Here is a 27,522-nt window from a genome sequence, read left to right on the forward strand (position 1 = left end):
AGTTCGTACACAATCTTCTTCCTGAGTTATGCACTAAGTTGAAGGATTCTGAGAGTGCTTGGCCTGTTTCTACATCGGCGCAGATTCTAGCTACGGCTCAATACTATGAGAATAGACGTAAGGATGAGTTAGAGAAAGCGGACAAGAAGACTAAGGATTGAAGACTAAAGTTCTTCTACAACAAGCTTATCCGCCCCGTGTTAATAATCAACAACCTCAACAGTATTCGAGGAACTCGCAAAGAGATGAGACTCCTCAACAGCGTTTTCCATATGGCCCTAATCCGTGTGCGTACTGTAAGGAAGAAGGTCATTACAAGAATAGTTGTCCGGTTTTGCTACAACGAGGGAATAGTGCACCTGGTGTGAGAGGTAGAGGTGCTCAGCAAGCACCTAGATGTAGAGGTCATGGGCAGAACGCGCGCCCTTTGCCTCCACAGAATTCGATGAACAGTTTTGACCAACAGCAGAATTCGTCTGGTAGGACTACACAGTACTATGTAGACGATTACTATGTTGAGGGTGATGAAGCACATGGTAATGATTGTTAGGACAGCCATGGACAAAGAGAGGGAGTTGTTTCAGTTCCAGTAGATCAGAGCGAACCTTACGTTGAGGTGATTGCCTCAGGTGTGTCAGAGCCTTTTCTGCTAGACACTGGTGCTACGAAGAGTTCGATTATGCATTCTAAACTCCCTGGCGCACCTTTGTCTGGCTTTAATAATGTTTCTGTAGGTTTTTCTGGCGCCCCCGTTACGAATCCGATTTCTGCTCCATTGCCCCTTTCTGTTGGTCTTCGTAGGTTTGAAGCACCCCTTCTTTTGACTACAGGTTGTAATGAGAATTTGCTGGGATTAGATTTGTTAAAGAGATTGTATGCGACTTTGTACTGTTCTCCGTCAGGAGTACATCTTACTTTGGGTGAGCGTGTGATCTCTCCGATGTACATATCGAAAGATTGTCTTCCATCGGAATTGACTTTGTTACCAGATTCACTGTGGGCTACGGGTCCGAATGATGTAGGCCTGTTAGATATTCCCCCATATGTTGTCACACTGAAGGTGAATGCTAAGTTACCACGCATTCCGCAGTATCGCATCTCGAGTGATGGTGAGCGTGCACTCTTAGCGATCATTTACGACCTGATTGACAAGGGTGTCATCGAAGAGACGCGAGGTAACGTGTGCAATAGTCCTGTTTTGCCGGTTCTAAAGAGAACTGATCCTTCACAGCCTCCTGTATATAGATTTGTCATTGATCTCCGTGAAGTGAACAAGATTGTTGTTCCACAATTTCCTGTTGTGCCTGACATTACTGCAATATTGACTCTGATTCCGGCTTCTGCCACCTGGTTTTTGGTGATCGACTTGAAGAATGCTTTCTTCAGCATCCCGATTGCTATGGAGAGCAGGGATATCTTCGGATTCTCTTTAGGAGGACGAAGTTTCCGCTTCAAGTGCGCTCCTCAAGGCTATTGCGAGAGTCCATCTATTTACAGTCAAGCTTTAAAGACACAACTTGATTTGTTGGTTTTGCCTGAAGGTGCAGCCCTTATCCAGTATGTTGACGATTTGTTAGTTGCCGCCGTTACTGAGAATATTTGTAAGGATGCCACTTTGTCTTTATTGCGACACTTATCTGATTGTCACCATAAAGTTTCTCTCTCGAAATTGCAATTCTGTCGACAAGAAGTTACCTACCTAGGTCACCTCTTATCGAAGAAGGGAAGGAAACTGACCCCAGAAAGAATTCAAGCTATTGCGAAAATGAGTGTTCCTACGACACAGAGAGAAGTACGTGCGTTTTTGGGTATTACGTCGTACTGTAGACAGTGGATTCCTAATTTTTCTTTGCTAGCGAAGCCTTTGATAGCTCTTACTGTTAAGGATACTCCAAATCCTATTCCTTGGACTGACGAATGTCAAAAGAGCTTCTCCAAATTACGTAATGCTTTGTGTTCGGCTCCTGTGTTGGGTACTCCCGACTACAGTAAGCCCTTCACATTGTATGTCCACGAGAGAGAGGGATGTGCATTGTCGGTTTTGACTCAGCAGTTTGGCGATAAGCAACGCCCATGTGCGTACTTTTTGTCGACTTTGGATCCTGTAGCTAGAGCGTTGCCGAGTTGTTTGAGAGCTACGGCAGCAGCGGCTGTTTCAATTCGACAATCTGCTGGTTTGGTTATGGATAACACGTTAGTGGTTATGGTTCCACATGCAGTGGATACCTTGTTGAATCGTACAAAGACACAGCACTTAACTAGTGCTCGGTTGTCAGGGTATGAGCATACATTGTAAGCGAGTCATGTGCACATAAAAAGGTGTAATACCTTAAACCCAGCTACATTGTTGCCGATTTTGCTTGAGACAGATGACGATATTGAAGAACAGCATGATTGTTTTCTAAGAACCGAAGAAGAGACGAAAGGGAGAGTACACCTTAGGGACACTCCTCTTCCTGATTGTGATGATGCTTTGTGGGTTGATGGTTCGTGCTTTAAGTTACCGAATGGTGATACGACTGCAGCCTATGCTGTGACGACTTTGCATACGGTTGTCGAAGCTGCACGTATCCCACATAATTCCGCACAAGCAGCTGAATTGATCGCACTTACGAGAGCATGTGTGTTGGCAAAAGGAAAAGGAGTGAATGTGTACACGGATAGTCAGTATGCGTTTGGTGTGGCTCATAGTTTTGGGCGTTTGTGGCGTGAACGTGGATTCTTGACATCGCATGGGACGAAGATACAACATGGACAACTGGTGAATGAACTTCTTGAATCTCTTACGTTAGCATTGCAAGTAGCGATTGCGAAATGTAGTGCCCATAAAAAGGTTACGGATGATGTTGGTCGTGGTAATGCATTTGCGGATGAAGTTGCAAAAGAAACTGCTAGAAACGTGATAAGTCGAATGTATGTTGCGGGTCCGGCGAGATGGGTTCCAGAGAAGAGTATGTGTGAAGATACTATCGAGAGCGTGAAATCTATTCAGGGTGAGGCCACAGAGAAAGAGTTGGATGAATGGAGAGAAAGTAAGGGTAGATTGGATTCGAATGGTTGTTGGACTGATTTGTCAGAGCATCGGAGATGGTTGTTGCCTAACGCGTATGTGCTTCCAGTTGTTACGATGGCTCATGGAATGGCACATATTAGTGTGAAAGGAATTTGCAAGTTGTTGGCTCCGGTTTGGCAGAATGTGGGGATTCCGAAATGTGCAGAGAATTTGGTCAAGAACTGTATGGTATGTTTGATGCATAATCCTAGTAAGGGAACTCCAACACCACCTGGTCATTTTGCTCCTCCTACGTATCCGTTCGAGGCTTTGCAGTTAGATTTTATCCATATGGAGAGATGCAACAACTTAAAATATGTGTTAGTGGTTGTTTGCTCTTTTTCTAGATGGGTAGAAGCTTACCCCCTTAAGGACAACACTGCTTTGTCCACAGCGAAGGCCTTGATAAAGGAGTTTTTCCCGAGATTAGGAATGCCGAGAATTATCTGGAGTGATAATGGGAGTGAATTTGTGGGTCAAGTTATGAAGAGAGTGTGTGAGGGTCTCGGGATTAGGCAGAAATTCCACGCTGCAAACCACCCCCAATCAGCTGGTTTAGTCGAGTGCTATAATGGCACTCTTAAGTTAAAGTTGGCCAAAATCCAAGAGAGCACTGGTTTGCAATGGCCAGATGCCTTGCCATTAGCACTTTTGTCCACAAAAATGACTGTGCATTCACGAATGGGTTTGAGTCCGTATGAGGTTGTGTTTGGTCGCCCAGCAAACATTTGGGGCGTACCAAGACCAACGAGATTCAGAGACCTCGAGTATCCTGTGCTGCTTGATTATTTGCGTGAACTGACAACTAAAATTAGTGTTTTACGCCAACAGGTGCATGACAGTCTTCCTCAAGCTACAGAGGATCCAGGGCACTCCATTGAACCTGGGTCTTGGATCTTTGCGCATAACTTTCAGCGGACCAAGAACGAACAGCCCAGTTGGACGGGGCCCTATCAAGTGCTCCTGTCAACGAGATCTGCGGTACGAGTGCAAGGCAAACGTAACTGGATCCACGGATCTCACACCAAGAGGGCACCTTTCACCTTGCCATACGATAAGTGGGTCCAGGAGGGACTTGCAGACTCTGAAACGGAAGTTGTCCCACGGTTTATACCGTTCAGCGATGCTAGACTGATTGGAACGAACTCAGAGAACGAGAGTGACAGGATTCTACAAGCATCAGTACCCCCTGCAGATCGATTGGACACTACCGAGCCTCATCTTTTGTTCGCTGATCAAGAATTAGCTGGAAAGACTCGCTATAACTTGAGACCGAGAGTTACGGACAAATAAATAAAGACTAATAAAGTTTGATGATTTTTTGTTTGCAGGTTAACTCTCACCAAGGATCTACTCATTTTTGTTTTTCTTGAACCGCCATCCGGTTCTTGCTGCTAGGGTCGCGGTTGCTACCAGTCTTGGGAGTGCAAGCCTGAGACACTAGGTCGAGGGTTCTGTTGGCCCGAGGCAGCCTTCCTGGGTTTAGCAGAGGCACTCCTGAGCAGAATCAACCAACCACCGCGAGCAGCACATTTAGTTTAGGATGGATTTCTTTGAGTTGGAGAGACCTGTACAGACACACTGACTTTTAGAAAACGAATATGCAAAATAATATCGAAGAAATGTTTTTTGATACCATGTTTATTTTTACTATTGAGCTTCATAATATTTATAGTTGGTTATGTAACATTTGTTTTTAAAATGACGTTTAATCCCACTGTGCAACCTACACCTTCACCCACTATTTCTTCTCATTCTTTTCATCCTTTGCCTGAACATGAGGTAGTTAGACGATTGGAATTTGCTAACAATTCCTTCATTCAACTTTTGCACCAACACCAGTTAATGATGAATACGACCAACTGCTGGATTTGTGGTTTGATGCCTCATACAACCGATAAGGGTATTCCTTATTTAGTCCTGCCCTTTAGTTTGAATGGTTCGATTTGGGCTTATAGAACGATGTTTATCTATGCCCATAGTGTTTACCCCCAACGTTCGTTAAAAGACAATCCAAAGAACAGTGCTATAGTCAAAGGCATTGTCGACATGATTAGAGGGATTAGTTCGTATGAGACTATTCCGAAGGATGAGACACTAGCCTACATTGGTTGGAACGTTACTGGATATGGAGTTAGTCTGAGTGTTAACCAGCGAGCGAAAAGTTCTCCACCGATTTGGATAGTGCCCCATCGGGGCCACTATTGTTTGCAGGGCAACGGTAAGAATCCGAAGGCTCAGTTAGGGAAGAGTGTTTGCGCTGAGACTTATGTATTTGCGTCTCAGTCTTCCCCGGCGTTCTTAGCTGCTAAGGGTACCTATTTTGTTTGCTATGACAAAGCGTATACATGGTTGCCCCCCGACTTCTCAGGCACATGTTTTGTTTCCTTTCTGTTACCTCCCACTTTTACAGCTGCGGCAGATTACCATAAAACGAGAGTTGCTAGAGGTGTCTTTAGTCAAGAAGACACTGCAGGACAAGAACTGGGAGATTTCTTTAAGGGTTTTCTGCCGTTCTGGGGACCTATGGCTAACAGTAGGAATATTCGCCAGTTGACGAGAGTGGTTGAGTCCACCATAGTCAAAACTGCCGGTGCCCTTGGTAACTTGACTGCTGAGCTCCAGTCGGATAGACTTATGACACTTCAGAATAGAGTTGCCCTTGATGTTATTCTAGCAAATCGAGGTGGAGTTTGCAAACTGATTCAATCGAGCTGCTGCGTTTTCATTCCAGACAACGCTCCATCAGTCTTCCAGGCCATCTCTAAATTGCACAAAATCTCAGATTCTGTCCATTTGGACACAAGAGATTGGTCTTTGATGGGATGGTTATGGGGATTGATATCCACTTGGGGTTGGAAGATTTTGATGGTCATTGGGATGGTCTTAGCAATCCTTTTCATGTTCTGTCTCTGTGTGCAGTGTGCTCCTGCTATTTGTGGCCTCTGTGCTACTTCGTGTGCGAGGAGACCTGTCCAGAGAGAGATACTCAGTAATAGGATGATGCTACAGCAACATATCGATGATCTGATGAATATAGATCCGGATTCAGATTAACATGGGCTTGGGTCTGTTGCCTATGATAGGGCAAAAGGAGGGTCTGTGGTTCCGTAGTTTACGAACTGGGTTCGATGGTTCCGAACCCGTTCAATGAAGATCGTCGGAAATGGACGATTTTGGTGTCAGCAGACCGCAAATGGCAAGTGTAGCGTGTCTGAGTGTTTTCGTATGAATCGATATAGGAGAACACTCTGTATTCGAGGATCTAGTTCGAACCTTCGGGTTCCATTTTGTATACGGCAGCCATTTTGTGTGGTTGCCCTAACATAGGCCCGATGATTGTAGCCGAACGAGTCCTTGAGACACATACGCCTTAGCTGACTCCTGGGTGACCTGGCTGAACTGACTCCTTGCCCGAGGCTGACCTCGCTGAGCCAGTTCCTTGTTCAACAGCTGGTCTGATAAAGATCAAAGAGCAGGACATGCCGGAGTTTATGGTACACTGCTCCCACCTTTCTATCTCCTCCCCAATCTGTTTCGCCTTTCCTTTACGACATAATCATTGATATGGGTTGAAGGGTTTATGATGGGTTTGTCCGGCCTGATCGAACAGGAAACCGGGAATTTGCTTGGTCATTTCTGGTGGGCTGGACAACGGAAAATGGGATTGTCTTTGACTGTCGTCATTCGCTACTTTTGAAATGTTACATTGTCATTGGTCAGTTTTTGATGCACAGAATGTAAATTGGAATGTTGCCTGAGGCTTGATTTTTGGCATAAAAGACCATGCTCCGCTTATTGAATTTGTGCAGTCTCTGACGAACTACCCGTGTGTACTTCGTAGATCTCTGTTCCTGGTTGCAGCCAATAAACTTTGGTCTTTGACGTCATCAAGAAGTATCCCGTGTCTCTGTTTGCCAAGACAGGGGAACTCGAAGGTATCAGGCGTTCTCCCTGACGCCACTGGGTTCTAAAATCCGGTCCTTCAATACTCTAACTGCAGATTCCTCACCACCACTCCCATCTGCCACCTCCTCTGTACTTGACTCTTTTGCAACTAAAAAGCTTCCAGGTCTAGAGATCTGCACACTGGTTCAAACCAATCTGTTATTCAGCCCAGAGTCTGCCTTGAAAGCAACCAATGTCAGCACACATGGGTGATGTTCATATACAACTATACATGTCACTTCCAGAGAGGAACCAAGCTGATGCGGAGCTACACAGCAGCTGTTCGCCTGTAGGGGCTCTGTTGAAGATTTTCTGTATCCTGTCCGAGGCCTTGGGAATACTCAAAAAGTGAGGATTATGTGGTTAGATACAAGAAATAGCTTTGCTGACAGTAACTAACGTATTCATTCAGCCTAGGGGACCAATTACAAATATGGCATTGGCTACCTTTCTTGCCTCCAATGCAAGAGTGACAATAGACAGTGCGAGGTTGACAACCTTGTACTTGCCTATAAAGACAGATATGCCCTTTGTCATTCTTAATACAGCCATGCCTCAGGCTACAAAATAAAATAGTACAATACAGAATAACTACCTCTGAGTATAGCTTGAGGGGTGCAATGGATAGCTCATAATATTCCCTTCTAGTTTATGTGAGGGTTGCTCAGGCACCTGGGCATACAACTAAAACCCTCTGTCTCAGTGTGGTATGTGGCAACTCTATCCAGACTTTATAGCGAAACTGAGAGTGGTTTAAAAAATGGCATAACCTGTCAGTATCTTGGCTGTGCTGTGTAGCTTCGGTCAAATGTAACATAATACTCAGGCTGCAGTACTCTAGATTTACAAACTGGAGAAGGGTAAATGCCGGTTAATTGTGGATATGTTTACTGGTGGGCGAATTAGATCTTTCATTCACTATAAGAAAGCACACACTCTACCAGAAAGATTGTGATAACAACAAATCATACAATGGATACTCCAACCTGGGCTAGGGAGGCAGTAACAAGAGCACTGACAATTGGAGGGAAGCTCCTCACCTCGTACCATGGAACCAGAGGATCGGTCTCTGCTCGTTATACATTTTTCAGCTCCCACAGAAAGGAGGAACCATGAAAGTATAGGTCCAGTTATGAAAGAGACTCACAAATAGAATCCTCAGTGGAGAGATGGAGAAACCCTTCGGAAGGACATATTTAAGAACAGCCTAAGATCAGCCCAAAATAGAGAATCAGAGCAGAAAATTATAACTGGATGGTTCATCCCCAGTGGCAGCTGGTAGGGGGGCGGAGGGAAGTGTTGGCTAGAAAATGAAAAAAGAAAGAAAATTTACCTGCATTGCAGCGTTGTAATTAGTCTGAGTCCCATGGTTCGGCACTCAGACGTGGACAGGGAGCCTGTGCATGTTTTTCACCAGTCTGTGTAATGCAAACTGCGCATGACCGTTTGGCCGACCCAAGACAGTCGGCCAAACAGGTATTTGCACTTTGAGTGAGCTCACCACTCCTCCCCCTGGCTCCTGCTCTTCCCAGACTTGCCCCTCCCTGCACCTAGGAGTGGAAAAATATAACGATAAACATTTTCTGTATTACCATTTTATTTTTCCGCTGCACTGCTCTTAAAACAGTGGGGCCTTAGCGGAGTCGTCGCCACTGTTCATCTCTCTGGACAAGCAAAGTTAGATGTTTCCAGTTACGGCCAATAGGTGCTGGAGGTGGTGTAGCAATCAATCAATCATTCAATCGGATTACCTCATTACAACAGTTGGCACCAGTGTGGCTAATAGACGGCATGCATGGATGAGATCCACAGGCTTTACCAGCGATGTCCAGTCCACCTTAATGGACATGCCCTTTGATAGGTCTTCGCCTGTTTGGGAAAAAGGCCGCCTTTGTCCTCGAACGCGTTAAAGATTGTAGGGTCTCGTGCCTGGCAGGTTCGTTGCATTGGGCCTTTCCTTCACATCGCCACAACACCTATTTCGTCCCCTCCATGGCTATGTTAGGGCTTTCAATATTGAATATCAAATGGGAGGCCAAGTACCACTGCTATCTTTGACTCAGTGTGCACAATGTATCTGAATTAAGTCTACAATATGGAACACATCTACTAGTTATATATTCTTGAGACATTGCCTTTCGTCTGACAATGAAGTAGTTTCGTGAAACACAAAGAGAGGGACTGGGACTTAACCCCTTCCTGCGGGAGTAATTCCCCCACGGTGCGGGGGGTGGAGGGGTGAGCGCGGCGCCACGGTGCTCGTGATGAGACCAGTTCGTTATGAGTCAAGGTGAAGCTGTGCTCATGATGAGCTGGTCTCGTCACGACCCCGCCCACTGATTAATTCGCCCGCACAGGCAGGGAATTAATCTCGGGTGGGCGGAGCAGTGCTGTTATAACGCGATCCAGCTCGTCATGAGCACAGCTCCACTGTGACTCATGATGAAATGGTCTCGTCACGAGCACCGAAGAGGTTAACAGGTCCAGCATATGCCCCTAAATTTCAGTAGCAAGAAAAAGGGTATGCTGTTCCTAATGGTGGCAGGATGATGGGATGCAAATGGGGAGGGGGGTAACCAGATGCAAAAAGGGAAAGGAGTAAGCCTAACGGCTAGGGTGGTCAACCTCAAATCTAGGGAACTGGGTTCGAGTCTCAGCAATGAGGCTGAACATCCTGTGATTCTGGGCAAATTACTTAATCTCCCTATGCCTAACAAAAAAAAATTAATGTGTTCTTGTGTAATGCAATTGGTGCTATGTAAAGTGCTCTGATACCTGATTCGGGTCTAGTTTGCGCTATATAAAAAAACAGTAAAAAAAAGAAAAGTAGAGGGGAGTTGCTCCTTTAGGAGCAATGGCCCTCGCACAGCAAAAGAGGTGTCATGCTTCATCATCGGGCAGCCCCTCGGTGGGCTGGCCCTGCATTGCCCAACGGGCCCTGCAAGGGGGCTCTTTGCCGGAGGTCTTTTCTTTTTGCCGATGTGAAATGGAAGGGGTGGAAGGGCACATGTGTTGGAAGTAGTATGAGTAGAGGTGGAGAAAAGTGTAGTTAAAAATAAAAATAGCTACAGGAATCCCACAGTGTACTTATACAAATATACGATGTACCTTCTAGATACACCTAATCCATGATGGCTGAATACAGGGTAGGACTCCTACCTTCCGGAGCACTGTGGTGTCTGTTTCAGTGTTTGGCAAATTCTTTAATGACAGTCAAGAGTTCTTTGCTTTTGTGTGCGTTGTGTTGATTCGTTCCTGTATTGCAGTTTTATTAGTGGTTCTGATGAGGTGTTGGCGGTTTTGAAGACTGCGTGGTCTGCAGAGGTCTTGCTGCTCGAGCCATCTCCAGGTGCCACTGGACTCTTGGAGGGCGGGGGAGACCCAGCTGGTTTTCCCGTAAGGCTGCTTGCCGGAATATTTCCTAAAGGGAGCCAGTGTATTGGCCCAGTCAGAGATCCATCGGTGGAGGTTGTGTGCTGAGGCGTTGGCGTTTGTATTGGTTGGTGGTAGGGTTTTGCTGAGGGAGGCGACGAGTTGGTTTTCAGAGACCTTGTTCCAGCTCCTGAGCGGGTCACAGTGGGCACAGTAGTATTCGGCAGGTTTGGTGAAGATGCAGTGGTGGTCTGTCCAATATAGTTTGGAGGTGTGGCTGACGGAGATGTATTTGCTTACGGAGATGATGGGGTTGAGCGTGTGTCCTGCTGAGTGGTTTGGGGAGGAGACCAGTTGTTTAAATTCAATGGTGTGGAAGTTTTCCGGTAGTGATGAGGTGTTGTGGTTGTCTAGGTTGTCCAGGTGGAAATGAAGGTTGCCGAAGAGAGTGTAATCCATTGAGGCGAGATTGTGGTGTGCAATGAAGTAATCTATGGATTTGTTGAAGGGGGTACGGTGTCCAGGAAGTCTGTAGACGAGGGTGCCGCAGAGGACAGCACATCTCTTCACATTTGGTGGCACTGCCAAAAATAGTGACATATTGGAAGGAGGTTGTTGCCTCTATTAGAGAAATGATCGGTTTGCCATACCCACTGCTGCAGCTGTTTCAATTATGTTTGTGCCCCTTGAATTGAGAGGCAGTTGCTCAAGGTACCTGGAAATTGATATGCCAACTATTAGTCTTATCTAAACTTCCACTGGTCAGATACTGAAAACAACACATTAACTCAGTATGCACACATGGTATTGGAGAATCTGTCTGACCATGCAGTCAAAAGACTGCCTGCATATTCCAAAAAAGCAAGAGACAATTTCCTGACTATGCTGCACCTGGTTCTTCACTTTTTGGGTAAGAAATAGGCCTGGGCATAGTTTGCGTAGTTTTTCTACGCGAAACTCCGCGAAGTTACAAAAAACTTCATGAAGTTCAGCGAGTAGCAGAGTGCAGTGCAAACTGCAGTTTGTGCTGGTGTTCCTGCTGCTCGGGTCGAAATTCGACCCGAGCGGCAGCTTGCACACTTACCATTCGCAATCGCGAGCGGCGAAAAAACTCTGCTGCAAATCGGGAAGCGGAGTTTTCTGCACTTCGCGAACTTCGCGAAGTAAAGAAAACTCTGCAAACTCCACAAACGGAGCGAAGTTCACCGCCCAGGCCAAGTAAAAAACAGGGGAAGATGACATGTCCCCCTCAAGCTCAGAGCCCTTGGAATATGTTACTGATATTGACTGAATTTTAAGGAACGTGGATGAGTGTTCAGTGAAAAACAAATTTGACTTAGAAAGATGATGACTTTGAGAATGTACAAAACTGCACGACCATCTGTGGTTTGATAGGAATACTTAAATGTTGATTTTCCTTCTTGATTTTTTCTGGAATACTTAAATGTTGATATTCCTTCTTGATTCTTTCTGCTTTTCATTTTAACTGTAATAATAATGTGGCATTCAATAGGTATTTTATTGAGAACAATAGACATTTATGTAATATCCCTTTTTTTAAAGATTGCACTCACTTGTGGTAGAATGTCAATAAAGAGTATTACCAAAATATATTACGTTCATGGACATATTTTAACTTTAATGTTTTCAACAGTATTGCAGGATCCAATGATGGACAACCACGACTTAAAGAAAAATAAAAACATTGAACCAGACCCACATGAAATGCAAGAGTAAGAGAAAGGAAGGACATTAACTCATGTATAAATAAGTCTTGAAGATTACTTTACTAGTTGCATTTATGATTTACACACACATTTAAACAAAAGGAATAAAATGTCTCTATATCAAATTTTGATTCCAAAATAGTATCTCAACATTTTAATTTTATGCGTGAAACCATTTAAAATGTATTGCCTTGAAATATATGTGTACGGGGATATTTATAATGACATTCATAAAGTGTTATGTATGTGTATTCTATGTTTTTCAGGTATGTTGAATTTCATTTGTCAATTATTTCATTATTAATTTTGCTGCCTGGGGAGTTTAAAGCCCTACTAACTGCCCTACGTATTCATGAGACCTCTGTTGTATGGGTACAAATCAGAGGTAGTGGCAATTTGCATTAAATTACATTTGCCAAACTAGTTGTTCAGAAGCAGTTGGACAATACATGTAGATGGCATAAAGTCAAATATGTACCCTAGCTAGGAAGGGATTAGTTTCAAAGTGGAGAGGACTGTTGTGCACCATATATAATTTTGCAAATGCCAGAGTAAACAAGGTAGTCTTTTAGGATCTTCTGAATGTGAGGTGGTTGATTTTCAGTGTTAAATGTAGAAGTAGGGTGTTCTGAAGGAAGGAGACCTTAACGTGATCTAATCTGAAGTATAGACCTTTGCAAGGTAGCACTGTAAGTGGAGATGGCATGCCTTTTGTGCGAGGTAAAAGTGTTATAAGGTCTCTCTCTCTCTCTCATTTGGTGGGGCTAGATGGAGGGGTTCAAGGCTGATATGATGTGACTGACTACATTTCTAAATCTCACAATACAATGCCCATGTCTCTTGGAACCGATATTTTAAAAGGCCTGCTTACAAACAAATGTAAACGTCAGTTCAGTTTTTTCCTGAAGTCAGTAAGGGTGCCTTTCTTAAGTTGGTCTGGAGTTCCTTTTAAACTGTAAAGTATTGACCACCCTAAATTTGGGATCTATCAGGGAAACGTTTATGATTTGCTGTGAAGATTCCCGGCAGAAAATATCCTTGAGCTTAAAAGGTAAATATTCAGTTTTCAGATGGCTGAGACATGGCTTAGCAGTTCGGGCTGGACTGTTCCCATGAGGCACAGGGTCAAGGCTGATTTGCATATGGCCATGTCTGAACTGGGGTGGTGTGGAGTGCAAAAAAAATTGATTTAGGCCCAGATCTCTGTACTGGGGTGAATGTATGACATTGTTCTGCATTCTCTCCATCAATTGTTATTTTTGCATTTGTCACCCCGAGTGGGATGGTATGCTCAGACGTGAGTCCCATGCTCTCCACACCACTGAAGTCAAGCTATCCTGGCTGAAGACGGCTGATAGCCAGAAACCGGTCCTAGGATGCTTGAGTCTGGTCCAGGATAGACATGGCTTAGCAATTCGGGCTGGACTGGTCCCATGAGGCACAGGGTCAAGGCTGATTTGCATATGGCCATGTCTGAACTGGGGTGGTGTGGAGTGCAAAAAAATTATGGATTTAGGCCCAGATCTCTGTACTGGGGTGAATGTATGACATTGTTCTGCATTCTGTCCATCAATTGTTATTTTTGCATGAGACACTTGAATGCCAAGCAGCCAGCCTTGAACTAAATAAGGCATGGAGTCATCTGCTCAGCTTAGTGATGGCTCTAGGGGCTGCAATTTTAGCTACCTTTAATTAGTTTAGTAGAAAAGCAAGAAGAGACCAGCATATAGTGCATAACAGTAATACCCTCTTGAATTTATTATAGCTAATACCTATTCCCAAATAAAAGCAAAGTCAGAATGGGTCTGATGTTTTTATTTTCTAGTGCAACTCGAAAGCATCAATTTAATTTTTAAGATGCACATCTGTCAAGGTTACAACCAGAACCTAAAAGGTAGATTGTTAAATTCATGCCAAAAATCTTATGGGGGCTTGGAAAGAGGAGAAAACTTCTTCCGTTTTGTCCAAAGATAATGATCAAGAAAAATAAGTAACCGTATTTTATTAATCATGCGTATATGTACATGACAAGGGCAGATTTTACATCTTCATTCATAACACCAAGTCTCCTATAAAGTTCAAATGCTGATTTAAAGCCTAGCTTAGTTGAAAAACAAAAAGAATGTCAACAAAATAGACAAAATATTATTATCAAATTCAAGTACAGTTGTAAACAGTTTGGTATTAGTTATTGCCCAAGACGTAAATGCTAATGTAGTGTTTATAAGGAAAGGTCCGTGAGATGTTGGATCCCAGAACTTCTATTTTAAAAATTGTGGTGAGGAGTATGAAGCTTCACACTGATTGGGGGTGGCTTAGGGACATATACTTACAGGGATAGTGTATGAAGCAGTGTTGTTCATTTGTCATGTTTTGTAATGAAATGTGGTAAGGGCTCCGTGAGATGTTGTGACCTTTTTCTTAACAACACTAAACTTGGGGCCCGATGTAGGTCGGCAATTACCGGTCGGTAACGGCCTAATTCGGCCGTTACCGACCGGTATTTGGGAATTGACATGCAGGTGGCATTTAATTTACAGAATCGGTATATTTACCAATTCGGTAAATTTACCGATTCTGTAAAATACCGAAACGGTAAATTTACCGAATCGGTAAATACAGATGTAGGTGGCACTGGAAACAGTGCCACAGGCCATTACCGATTTGTTATTTACCATGTAATACTATTACATGGTAAATAACGAATTCCAGTGTACATGCACATCTGTGCATGTACACCTGTGCCATGTGGCACACAGACATGCCCTAAGGGCATGTATGTGTGTCACATGGCACACAAGCCCATAACAGGGGTGCAACAGGGTGTCAAAGTGACACCCTGTCCCCCTTGTAAAATCGGTAATTTTACTGATTTCGGTAATTACCGAATCGGTATTTGTTATTGAATCCTCTGGGCTTCAAGGCCCATAGGAATCAATGGCAAATACCGATTCGGTAATTACCGAATCGGTAATTACCGAATCTTACCGATTCGGTATTTTTACCGAATTTTTTACCTACATAGGGTTAGATGTAGGTAAATAGGTTTTACCGATTCTTAAATACCGAAGTTTACCGATTCGGTTTTTAAGAATCGGTAAAACCTATGTAGGTAAAAAATCGGTAAAATTGATCAGCACTTTGAAATGCGGGGGTACCATAGGTACCCCCCATGTGCACCCCCCGGAGTCCCAGGAGGCCCGCAACGGGCCCCCGCAGGGAGTCTCCGCATGCCTTTTCGTGGCGGAAAGGCATGCGGAGACTCCCTGTGGGGCCATCCTAATATGTTTGGCGGTGTCTATTAGACACCGCCACCATATTAAACATTTTCCGCCCCGTCCGCAAGGCGACCGGGGCGGAAAAGCGGCGGACGGTGTTTAAGTCCGCCACTGTCCCCCCCGCCATAGTAATATGACGGGGGGGAAATGGGTGGGTGGCGGGCATTAATGTCGGGCGGATCGCCACCACCACCATGGCGGTGGCGATCTCCCCGACATCGTAATGGACCCCTTAGTTGTGGGATGGATATCTTTTGTGCCATAATGTGTTGGTAAAGTATTTTGTTCAAGTTTGGGCCTAAGGGGTGGGGAGGTAGTTGTCTGTTGTGTGCAGATTGATTAGGATAAGTATTGAGCTCTGTGATACATCTTTATTTGTGTAAGTCATAGGCCACCTACCAATGTTTTTGCATCTAACTTTGCAGGTTTAACACAAGGGTTATCACTGTTCCAAAGAAACAGTTATATGTCTAGGTCAATTTGACAAAATAGATGGGGGAATAGCTAACAGGACCATACTCAATATATCATTGTATCTTGTAGTTATCATAATTTTAATTACTTGAATATGTCTCCAAAATTATAGGTTTGGGTTTTCCATCTATGGAAATCATGATTCATTTGATGGATTCATGGATTAAGGTTGTCAGTAATAATTTTGACTAAATCTGTATTTAATTGTATACCCAGTTAGCTAAAATCATAGTTTGCTATTAGCTTTAGTGGGGAAATGCAACTAGGGATAGTCTCGAGCTTCATCAGGCATCGAAAAACATAAAAACTTTACTAGACCTGCTGTTCAAGTAACTTGAATCATCTGTTCAACTGAACTGAAATGCACTTAACCCATAAATTAGTCTCAAATTGTGTGATCCTAGGCAAATATGTTATCTCACAGTGACATATTTTTCTTCAATTATAACATGAGAGCGCCTTCAAACATGTAAGTTCAGCATGTCTGATGTGCAAAGATAATTATGTTTGATTTAGTAGGCTAAACCTTTGCACCATGTACATTAAACACTTAGCCCACGTAAGGTACACATGATCGCTGACATGCCTCTTAGTTCACTGATAGCACTGTCACTGAAGGCAGGAGTGTTTTTCAGTTCATGTTTAAAAACTGTCACTTTTAATAAATATATACTTAAGCACAGTGGTAACGCACTGCCCTTTACAGACTGTGCATTTCCTTTGAAATGGCCACAAATCTTCCCAATGACATGAAACTTTACTGATAAAACTATATAGCATAAAGACAATTTGTGGATTTCCGTTTTCAGCAAATATTCATCTTTTACACATCACCAAGTAAAGTTTTTTGATTTGTTTTGATCTTATTAAAATCTTTGTTTCCAAAAAAACTTCAAAAAAAAAATGAAACTGCTTTCTGATCTACTGAAATATATTTTGGAACACAGTTAATTTGCAAGCAGTTCAAATGTTGTGTTTCGAAAAAAAATGATATCTGGATCTGCTACATAGGTGGCTCGTTGACAGATTTGAGGAGCTAGCTCCTGTGATAATTTCCAGTAAAACCAGCAGGCGCGCTTCTGCCCCGTGGTTCACTCCCTTTCTCGGTGAGATGCGACAAGAGTGTAAGAAAGCCGAAAGGGCTTGGCATCGTCTGTACGACCCCAGTGATAAAAATAAATATAGAGAATCAATTAGGCTCTATCACAGCCATATCATGGCTGAAAAAAAACCTATTTCGATAAAAGAATCGAGGATGCGGCGAATACAAGCAAAGAAATATTCCGCATTGTAAAAGAGTTCATCTCCCCCACCTCGATCTTGCCTTCACACTCCCATACTGAATCATGGGTTTATCAACTTGCAATCTTCTTTGCTACTAAAATTAAATCCATTCAAGATACTTTTCCCACTACTAGCTTAGTATCTGCACCTGAGACCAGGCTTCCTCTGCTCCCATCCTTGGTAGCGGAAGGCCCCTCTCTCTCTGAGTTTCAGTCTTTGTCTCTCTCTGCCTCACTTGACCTTTTCACCCAGCTCAAGTCTGGTTCCCCGCAGAATCCCTGCCCCGCAAAATGTCTTGGAAGAGTAGCGCCTGCCATAAATTCCTTGCTCAACCCGGTGCTCAATATGTCTTTAAGCACGGGAGTGGTTCCCCAGGTCTGGAAGCATGCCTTGATCCTGCTGCTTGTCAAGAAGCCCAATTTGGAGCCAATGGTCCATGCCAACTATAGGCCTATCTCCCTCCTCCCGGCTTTGGCAAGAGGTGGAGAAGGACGTGCACGTCTCTCTATCCAACTTCATTGAGAGTAATGATATTTTACACGACACTCAGTCGGGTTTCCGTGCCAATATGAGCACGGAGACCGCTCTTCTTGAAGTCACCGATGCCATCAGGGAGGTACTAGACACTGAAGGAAAGGCCATAACTAGTCATGTTGGATCTGTTGGCGGCCTTCAACACCGTTCCCCATGACGGTCTCCTTTCAAGACTCAGTGAGATCTGGTTGCGGGGAACGGTGTTGAACTGGTTTGAGTCATTTCTGGACGGTCGCCGGCAAACGGTCTGGGCGCCACCTTTCTCCGCCGATATGCCGCCATTGGAGGTGGGAGTGCCTCAGGGTTCCATCTTAAGCCCCACCCTTTTTAACATCTATATGGCCCCTCTGGCGGCAGTGGCGGAGTCGTTTGGTGCCCAGATCGTATCTTATGCTGATGACACCCAGCTCCTCTTCACCTGTACAAAGGGCTCCGACTTTGACGGCATGCGGATCAGAGGCTGTCTGGGGGCTGTCTATGACTGGTTCAATCAGCACAGTCTGAAATGTAATTCCGATAAATCGGAACTGCTTTTCTTTGGCTGCTCTCCAGATCCCAGATGGAAGGCCTGGTGGCCCCCAGATATGTACCCCCCGGCAGACGCTTCTTCCAAGGCAAAGAACCTCGGGTTTCAGATTGACGACGGCCTTTCCTTTGGGCCTCAGATTGTCGGCTTACAGGGAAATGCTTTGGCATTTTGAAAATGTTAAGAAAATTCCTTCCGATCTTGTCTCTGGAGCATAGAAAGTCCACTGTGCAGGCCTTGATAGGCTCACGCCTGGATTATGCAAATGTGCTCTATCTGGGACTGCCAAAATTTCTTCTCTCGCGCCTGCAGATGGTGCAGAACTCCGCTGCAAGAGCTATCTACGGCCTCCAGCGGAGAGTGAGTGCATCGGAGTTGCTTAAAAAGCTCCACTGGCTTCCTGTTTCAAGACGGATTACTTTCAAGGCACTGACACTTGCCTTTAAGGCGCTCCACCATGTATGGACCAGATACATTAGGAAGCGCCTGGCCTTCTATGTGCCTTCTAGAACTCTGAGATCAGCTTCCTCGGCTATGGCTTCTGTTCCTTCCATCAGGCGGGCTAGAATCGGAGGTCGCTCCTTTCGCCACTTGGCACCTCGATGTTGGAACTCTCAGCCCGCCTCTCTAAGGAAAATCAGCAACCTACTGGCTTTTAGGAAGGAGCTGAAGACATGGCTTTTTACCCAGTAATTTTCCTGCTCGCCCTCTCATCTGCCCTGGATTTTTCTTTCTCGGGTTTTATCAAAGCGCTGGGACACTCCTCTGAGTAGCCGTGCGATATAAAAAAAAATCTGTTTAACATAACATCATACAGCCCTTCATTTTACACTGGCTGTAACCCATCACAGTTGTTAGACAGCTCATTTTACTTTTGTTTCTCTGACTTCAAAGTTAGAGGATTATGTTAAGACCCAATCTCCAGGATAAAATAAGCAGCAATTTATACGAAGACATAAGTTGACATTAGACCTCTGTCTTTCAACTACAGCAAAGTGACGAGATAAAAACAATATTTAAAGGCATCTTTATTCCTCATCCACATCCAGAACACATATTCTTTGTCAGAAGCTCTCTTGCCAGACCGGGACAGTAGGCCCTACATATGGCTCGCCCTGGTAAAGTTTTCACTCACCATAGGGAGTGAACGAGTAGACTTCTTGAGGCCTAGTTTATCTAATGTTTTTATATCTCAACATACTAGCGAAATTCTCTGCAAGCGACATGAGGGATGGTAGTAATGTTTCAGGTTTTTTCACCATTATTGTGACATTGTCCTTATAAGGAAGTGCTGTTGATCTGATAGGAATGCCCCACATGTCACTTGCTCTTGAGGGCCTTTATTGAGCAATTTTGATATACATTGGCTCAGCATAAACCGTCCCTTACCCGAATATATTTCAAGCGAAATCATGATGGTTCCTAGAGTCCAATGGGTGGGTAATAGTGCAAAAAAAACTTCGGGTGATTGTGTATTAGTAAATTTTAAAGATCCTCGTACGGTGGATCATATTTGCAACTGGAGTTATCAGACCATTAGATCAACAATTGAATCCTGGCCACTTTCATACTTCTACCCATTGCCCAATCCACCGGAATAAGGAGTAGACTGGACACAGGTCAAGCATCGCACAAGAGGAAGGATGCCATATGAAGGGCATGGTCTCTTCAATGATTGGAGAGACTTTCCAACTTATAATAGATTCAGTGGCTTCGATAATGTCTTGGGTTGCCTAAAAAAATTTATCTCCCTAGATTAGCGGAGGGTCAGGGTAAACCACACCCTTCCAAATTACCATTAAATAGGAGAACGGATAGGGTTGATATTATAGGACATGGCACCCAAATTATACTGGGGGAGAAAGAAAGTCACTCTTTAAAGGTAACCCCGGCCTTGGTGGACATAGTAGACAGGCAAGTAATTTCAGAAGCACCAATGGCCTCCAGAACGCCTGGGAGGACTGTGTGGTTCTGTGAAAATGGGCCTCGTTACGAAAGGTCATGGTTCCGTCACGATTTTGGTGATGTCGGACGGTATTTAGTGAATGCGGCTAATGTGGAGTGAATTCGTCACGTTAGCTAGCGAATTCACCATGTATTTGGAGATTTCGTTTCGAACATGGGTTCCATTTTGTTTAGGCCTCCATTTTGTCTTGCCATCACGCAGGCCGACAAATGTGGTCGAATGAACGAAGCAACCTGGCCTTCATGTATTGCTACACATTAACAGGGTCTTTCTTGACTTCGAGGTGAATTGCAAGAACCTGATTCCTTCGCCTGAAGCTGACCCTGCCGAGTCAATTTTCCCTGGTTTGATCGTTGTCTGAGATTACCAATCATTGTTCAGGACATCGTTAACTTTTAGTCTCCTTACACTTGCTTTATCTTGCTCACTATCAGACATTGTTTCCTTTCCTATGTTCTTTATTACATGCATTGTGCTTTTCAACTACGGGTTTGTCCCGCTTGAGGAAATTGGATTTGGGACATTCCCAATGATTAACTTTGGGGTGGGACATTGCAAACTAAGCTTTTCGTCATGTGATACTTTGTTTGAGAATGTATTCCATTGGTTAACTTTTGGCGCAGTGGTAGTGTACCCTCATAAAATGTGATTATTGTGTATAAAAAGGGATGTCTTACTCTACGAATTGGAGCAGTCTCCTGAAATACTACCATGCTGTGTTTCTAGGATCACTGTTACTAGCTGCAGCTAATAAACTTGGTCTCTGACGCCACCCAGAAGTATTCCGTATCTCTGTAAACCAAGACAGGTGAATCCGAAGACTTTGGGCATGCCCCTGGCGCTGCTGGGTTCTAAAAGCCCAGTTCTTCAACTGGCGCCCAACGTGGGGCGACTTCAGCGGTACCGGTCCAAGCCCGAGGATCGCGAGGAGCTTCGTGAGGAAATTCTGAAAGAGGGCCCCCACTTCATCGACCCCGGCATGTCGAATGTGGACTGAAGGTTTTTGCTGTGAGGCTTCCCCTTTCCGACGGCTACGAAGGACTGCTGCCCTGACTGTCGCCCTGTCTTGGACCCTTTTGTGAAGATTTGTAGAGCAAGACGATAGACGGTTTTCTGGTGGCGTGACAAGACATTTTGGTTAAGTATAAGTGGGTCGCTACCACGACTTGGTTTAGTTTCTTGGGTTCTTTGATTTGGTTTTTGCAAATACCAAAGCCGGGGGGCTCGTACATTTGCGAGTGTATCGTGTTAGATAACCCCTTGAAGTTTAAAGCTAGATTAGTGAGCGAAGATGCCTGGTCTTAGCAAACTTAGGAATTTGTTTTGTTGTAGTTGCAACAGAGATTCCCGATTGGAGGACTCGTGTCCGTTACCTCCGGTTGGAACTCCGACTTATGAGCTCTATTCAAAGCATGGAGTGGGTCCCATTATGTATAATGAAGTATGGGCCCGCTATACACGTAAAGATGGTGTCTTAAAATGGCCACAACATGGTAGTTTCGAATCAAATATCCTAGATAATTTGGAAGTTGCGCTATTTAGGAAGAAAGCCCGGCCGGTGATGTTTGACTCTTTCCGCCTCTGGCGTAAGGAAGCCAAACAGAGAGAAATTAAGCAAGCTAAAAGAGATAGGAAAGATAAGAATATGTCGATAATGCAAGCTGCTAGGCAGTTTAAAGAAGATGAAGAAGATCGTGCGATTGAAGTGTCAGACAGACAACGTTGCATGGCCATTGATAAGTGTTATCCGGCTTTGCCACCTCCTGTCCCGAAAAAGGATCCTTTGATGTCGCATTTGTTGAGTTCACTACCCCCTTGTATGCAGAGTGCTACGGCACCTCCGCAAACCCCAGTTGTGCAACCTCCAGTTGTTGTGCCTCCTGCTGTTGTTCAGCCACCGGTTCTTCCACAGTTGGTTCTCCCACCTCTGGCGCAGCCTTCTCTAGGGCCGCCAGCTTTGCCTTCTACTCCTTTGCCTTCTACTCCTTTGCCTTCAACTTCTTTCTCTACTGACCCTATGTCTTTGCCGTCTCAGAATACTTTGTCTCCTGTTCTCGTGTCGACTTCTTCTCCTTCTACTCGACAACGAATGGTTGAAACTGTCACTAGCCTTTTGTCTCCTCTTTTTGGGTCACTTGATATGACGCCGGTTTCAGTGAGGACACAAACGCGTAGTCGGCTCCCGAGTTTCGAGGAGCGGGTAGTGTTAGATCTCCTTGCTCGTAGATGGGTTTTGAATGCTTCCAGGTATGATCTGCAAGCGGTTATGGATGTTTTTCTACAGTGGGAAGCGCCAAAGCAAAGTTATGTTTTTGATGTTATGTGTACTTTTCTTCGTGAAGAGTTTGACGATACTGAAATGGGTACGATTCCATCAAAGTTACTTAATGTTCAGTCCGAATTTGCTAATGGACGATAGTGAGTCCCGATGTTGAAGAAGCAGTAGAGACGCTTCTTGCGTTTAGGTGTAGACTTCCTTCTCAGCCGTTGTTTGAACCTGATCCTTCTGTTAGGAGAAAAGTGAAGCAGTATCCGATGAGAGAAGTTCCTCCGGTATAGAGAGAGGCAGTTGCTGCCAATGCCGCTAATAATATTCAGGGTGTACCGGCTCATTTTCAGCGTGTTTGGGTACATGTTCTGTGGAAGAGAGCTGAGGTTCTGGCTCTTAAGCAGACTCTACCTGACCCCCGTAAGAATCCTGCAGGGTATTATAAGGAGTTGTCCCAGACAGTTGATGCGTGTGTGATGAATCTAGCTGATATAGATATGTTGTTGGGGAATGTAGTCCCTCAACCTTTGTGGGTGAAGATCTGTCACGCGGATCATGCAGTAGAGTTAGGAGATACATGGGCTAATATTACTGCAGCAGATGGTCGTCAAGGTGGAGGGGCTAAACCTGAGCCTTTAGTTACGGAACTCTCTGGAAGGATTATTAATTTAATGAAGACTTTGATGCCTGCTATGCGAGTGAATTGGGATAAGTTAGCAGCCTGTAAGCAGAAGAAAGACGAAAGTGTGTCTGATTTCTTCACTAGATTTGAATAGACTTTCATCGATCACAGTGATCAAGATATGAGTACAGAAGGTGGCCAAAGGTTGTTTGTGGATAAGTTTGTCTATAATTTGCTCCCCGAGCTTTGTAATAAATTGAAGGACTCTAAGAGTTCATGGGCTGTTTCTTCTTCGGCCCAGAAATTGGCTACTGCACAATATTACGAGAATAGAGATAAAGATGAGAAGGATAAAGCAGAGAAAAAGACGAAAGAATTGAAGACAAAGGTTCTTTTGCAACAGGCATATCCGCCTTGTTTTAATCAGCGTGAGTTTCAGTAACTTCAACAGTTTCAGAGAGTGTTGCAGAAGCCCGAGTCTTTTCAGCAGCGAATTCCAGTAGGCCCTAATCAGTGCGCGTATTGTAAGGAAGAAGGCCACTTCAAGAATAGTTTGTCCGATTTTGCTACAACGTGCGAATGGTGCGTCTGGTGTGAGAGGTGTTCAGCAAGTACCTAGAGGTAGAGGACGTGGTGTGTTCCCCCAGAATGGACGTTCCTTTCCCCCACAGAATTCTATGAATTGTTTTGATCAGCAGAATGCCGCAACTGGTCAGTCGACTCAATACTATGCTGATGATTACTATGTTGAGAGTGAGAATGCTGACTGTAATGATTGCTAGGACAGCCATAGACAAAGAGAGGGAGTAGTGTCAGTTCCAGTAGACCATAGTGGACCTTATGTTGAAGTGATTAAATCAGGTGTGTCAGAACCTTGTCTGTTGGATACTGGTGCAGCGAAGAGTTCTGTCATGCACTCTAAACTCCCTGGCGCACCTTTGTGTGGCTTGACGAATGTTTCGGTAGGTTTTTCTGGCGCCCCAGTTCGTTACCTGGTTTCTTGTCCCTTGTCTCTTTCTGTTGGACCTCGTGAATTGGAAGCACCTCTGATTCTAACGACAGGTTGTGGTGAGAATATGTTGGGTTTGGACTTGTTGAAAAGATTGAATGCAACATTGTATTGTTCTCCTGCGGGAGTACATCTTACATTGGGTAAGAGAGTGATTTCTCCGATGTATTTGTCTAAAGATCGGCTTCCACTGGAATTGCGTTCGCTCCCTGATACTCTCTGGGCTGCTGGTCCAAATGATGTTGGCCTTTTGCAGATTCCGCCATACGTTGTTACCCTTAAGGCGAATGCTAAGTTGCCTCGTATTCCACAGTATCGAATCTCGAGTGATGGCGAGAGAGCTCTTTTAGCGATCATCTATGATTTGGTTGAGAAAGATGTGATTGAAGAAATTAGAGGTAATGTGTGTAACAGTCCGGTTTTGCCTGTCCTTAAGCGTACTGACTCTTCTCAGCCACCTGTGTATCGGTTTGTGATCGACCTTCGAGAAGTGAATAAGATTGTTGTTCCTCAGTTTCCTGTTGTCCCGGACATTATTGCTTTATTGACTATGATTCCAGCTTCGGCTGCCTGGTTTTCTGTGATAGATATGAAGAACGCTTTCTTTAGTATTCCTATTGCTGAAGAGAGTAGAGATATTTTTGGCTTCTCTTTAGGAGGCCGAAGCTTCCGGTTTAAGCGTGCTCCCCAAGGTTATTGCAAGAGTCCGTCAATCTATAGTCAAGCTTTAAAGACTCAGCTTGATTCTTTCGTTTTGCCTTCTGGTGCGACTCTTATCCAATACGTGGATGATCTGTTGGTTTCTGCTGATGATGAGGAGATTTGTAAAGAAGTTACACTTTCTTTGTTACGGCATTTGTCTGACCTCCATCATAAATTGTCGCTTTCGAAATTACAATATTGTCGCCAAAAAGAGACCTACTTAGGTCATCTCTTGTCGAAGGAGGGAAGACGGTTGACCCCAGAGCGTATACAAGCGATTGCGCAAATGACTGTACCATCGACACAGAGAGAAGTGCGTGCTTTCTTGGGTATCACCTCGTATTGTAGACAGTGGATTCCGAATTTTTCGTTATTGGCGAAAACTCTGTTGGCACTTACTCTTAAGGATACACCGAATCCTCTTCCCTGGTCTGACGAATGTCAGAAGAGTTTTTCTGAATTGCGTGATGCATTGTGTTTGGCTCCGGTGTTGGGTACCCCCGACTACAGTAAGCCTTTTACGTTCTATGTGCACGAGAGAGAAGGATGTGCGTTGTCAGTGTTGACACAACAGTTTGGAGACAAGCAACGCCCATGTGCATATTTTTCGGCTACGTTAGATCCAGTAGCTAAGACGTTGCCGAGTGGTTTGAGAGCTACAGCAGCAGCGGCTGTTTCGATTCGACAGTCTACTGGTCTGGTATTGGATAATACGTTGATTGTGATGGTCCCACATGCAGTAGATACCTTATTGAATAAGACAAAGACACAGCACATTACTAGTGCACGTCTGTCAGGTTATGAGTTGACGCTTTTGGCGAATCCAGCTACGTTGTTGCCGATTTCTGTAGAGACAGATGTTCAGGAACAGCATGATTGCTTTCTCAGGACAGAGAAAGAAACGAAGGGTAGAGTTGATCTGAAAGATACTCCTCTTTCGAATTCTGATGGTACCTTATGGGTAGACGGTTCATGCTTTAAGCTTCCGAATGGAGATACGACTGCAGCGTATGCGGTTACGACTTTGTACACGATTGTTGAAGCTGCACGTATACCACAGAATTAAGCTCAAGCAGCAGAGTTGATTGCACTTACGAGAGAATGTGTGTTGTCGAAAGGAAAAAGAGTGACTGTGTATACCGATAGCCAATATGTGTTTGGTGTTGCCCATAGCTTTGGACGTTTGTGGAGAGAACGTGGATTCCTTACTTCCCATGGTACGAAGATTCAGCACGGACAGTTGGTGAATGAACTTCTTGAGTCACTTACGTTGCCGACTCAAGTTGCGATTGTGAAATGCAGTGCACATAAGAAGGTTACGGATGATGTTGGTCGTGGTAATGCATTTGCGGATGAAGTAGCGAGAGAAACGGCAAAAGATGTGACGAGTCGAATGTGTGTTGCAGGCCCTGCGAGATGGGTTCCGGATAGAGGAATGTGTGAAGATACAATAGAGAGTGTGAAATCGATTCAGGCTGAAGCTACTGAGAGAGAATTGAGTGTGTGGAGAGAGAGTATGAGAATGTTGGACTCGACTGGTTGTTGGATTGAGTTGTCAGAACACCAGTGATGGTTGTTGCCTGATGCGTATGTGCTTCCAGTGGTTACGATGGCACATGGATTGGCTCATATCAGTGTGAAGGGGATATGTAAGTTGTTGGCTCCAGTATGGCAGAATGCTGGAATTCCGAAATGTGCTGAGAATCTGGTGAGAAATTGTATGGTTTGCTCGATGCACAATCCTGGTAAGGGAACTCCAACTCCAGCATGCCATTTTGCTCCTCCGACGTATCCGTTTGAAATTCTACAGTTGGACTTTATTCATATGGAGAGATGCAACAACCTAAAGTATGTCCTTGTGGTTGTTTGTGCCTTTTCAAGATGGGTAGAGGCTTACCCTCTAAAGGATAATACTGCCTTATCTACAGCTAAAGTTTTACTGAAGGAGTTTTTCCCTAGGTTTGGTTTGCCGAGAATGGTATGGCGTGACAACGGAAGTGAATTTGTGGGCCAGGTTATGAAGAAAGTGTGTGCAGGTTTGGGAATAAGGCAGAGGTTTCATGCTGCGAATCACCCCCAGTCAGCTGGTTTGGTTGAATGCTACAATGGCACCCTTAAGTTGAAGTTGGCTAAGATACAAGCGAGCTCTGGATTAGCATGGCCGATGCCTTGCCGTTGGCACTTTTGTCAACGAGGACGACGGTGCATTCTCGTATGGGACTTAGTCCGTATGAAATTGTGTTTGGTCGTCCGGCAAATGTTTGGGGTGTGCCGCGGCCAAAGAAATACAGCGACATTGAGTACCCTATGTTGGTTGACTATTTACATGATCTGACTGCTAAATTGTGTGTTCTTCACCAACAGGTGTACGATACCTTACCTTCAGCTTCTGTGGATGAAGGACACTCCATCCAACCTGGCGATTGGATATTCGTTCGGAATTTTCAGAGGACGAAGAATCTCGAGCCGAGGAGGACCGGACCCTACCAAACTCTCTTGGTGACTCGGACAGCTGACAAAGTTTCCGGAAAGAAAAACTGGGTGCATGCCACCCACACCAAGAAGCTTCCACTTCCTTTGCCGTATGACCAAAGCATTGCTGATGGTATTCCCGGTTCAGAAAGCGAGAGAATTGTGAATTTTGTCCCTTTTAGTGATGCGCATTTGACATTGACTCAGTCGGAACGTGAGGATGATGAGGTTTTGCAAGTAGCTGTGCCTCCGTTGATGAGACTTGACACTACGAATCCAGAGATATT

The 27,522-nt window shown here is 44.5% G+C and overlaps 1 protein-coding gene across 1 annotated transcript in view; it reads left to right on the top strand.

The window, feature by feature from the left end:
- Nucleotides 1–27,522, top strand: part of LOC147661167 (ubiquitin-conjugating enzyme E2 U-like) — a gene marked incomplete at its 5' end in the record, with an annotated part of 97,040 nt that overhangs the window by 33,024 nt on the left and 36,494 nt on the right. The window contains one exon of the mRNA XM_086951268.1: nucleotides 12,027–12,105. Coding sequence (XP_086807394.1) covers nucleotides 12,027–12,105 — 79 coding nt within the window. The remainder of the gene's footprint in view (nucleotides 1–12,026; nucleotides 12,106–27,522) is intronic.

This window comes from Lissotriton vulgaris, unplaced genomic scaffold, assembly GCF_964263255.1.
Source record: "Lissotriton vulgaris unplaced genomic scaffold, aLisVul1.2 SCAFFOLD_766, whole genome shotgun sequence".
Taxonomy (NCBI): domain Eukaryota; kingdom Metazoa; phylum Chordata; class Amphibia; order Caudata; family Salamandridae; genus Lissotriton; species Lissotriton vulgaris.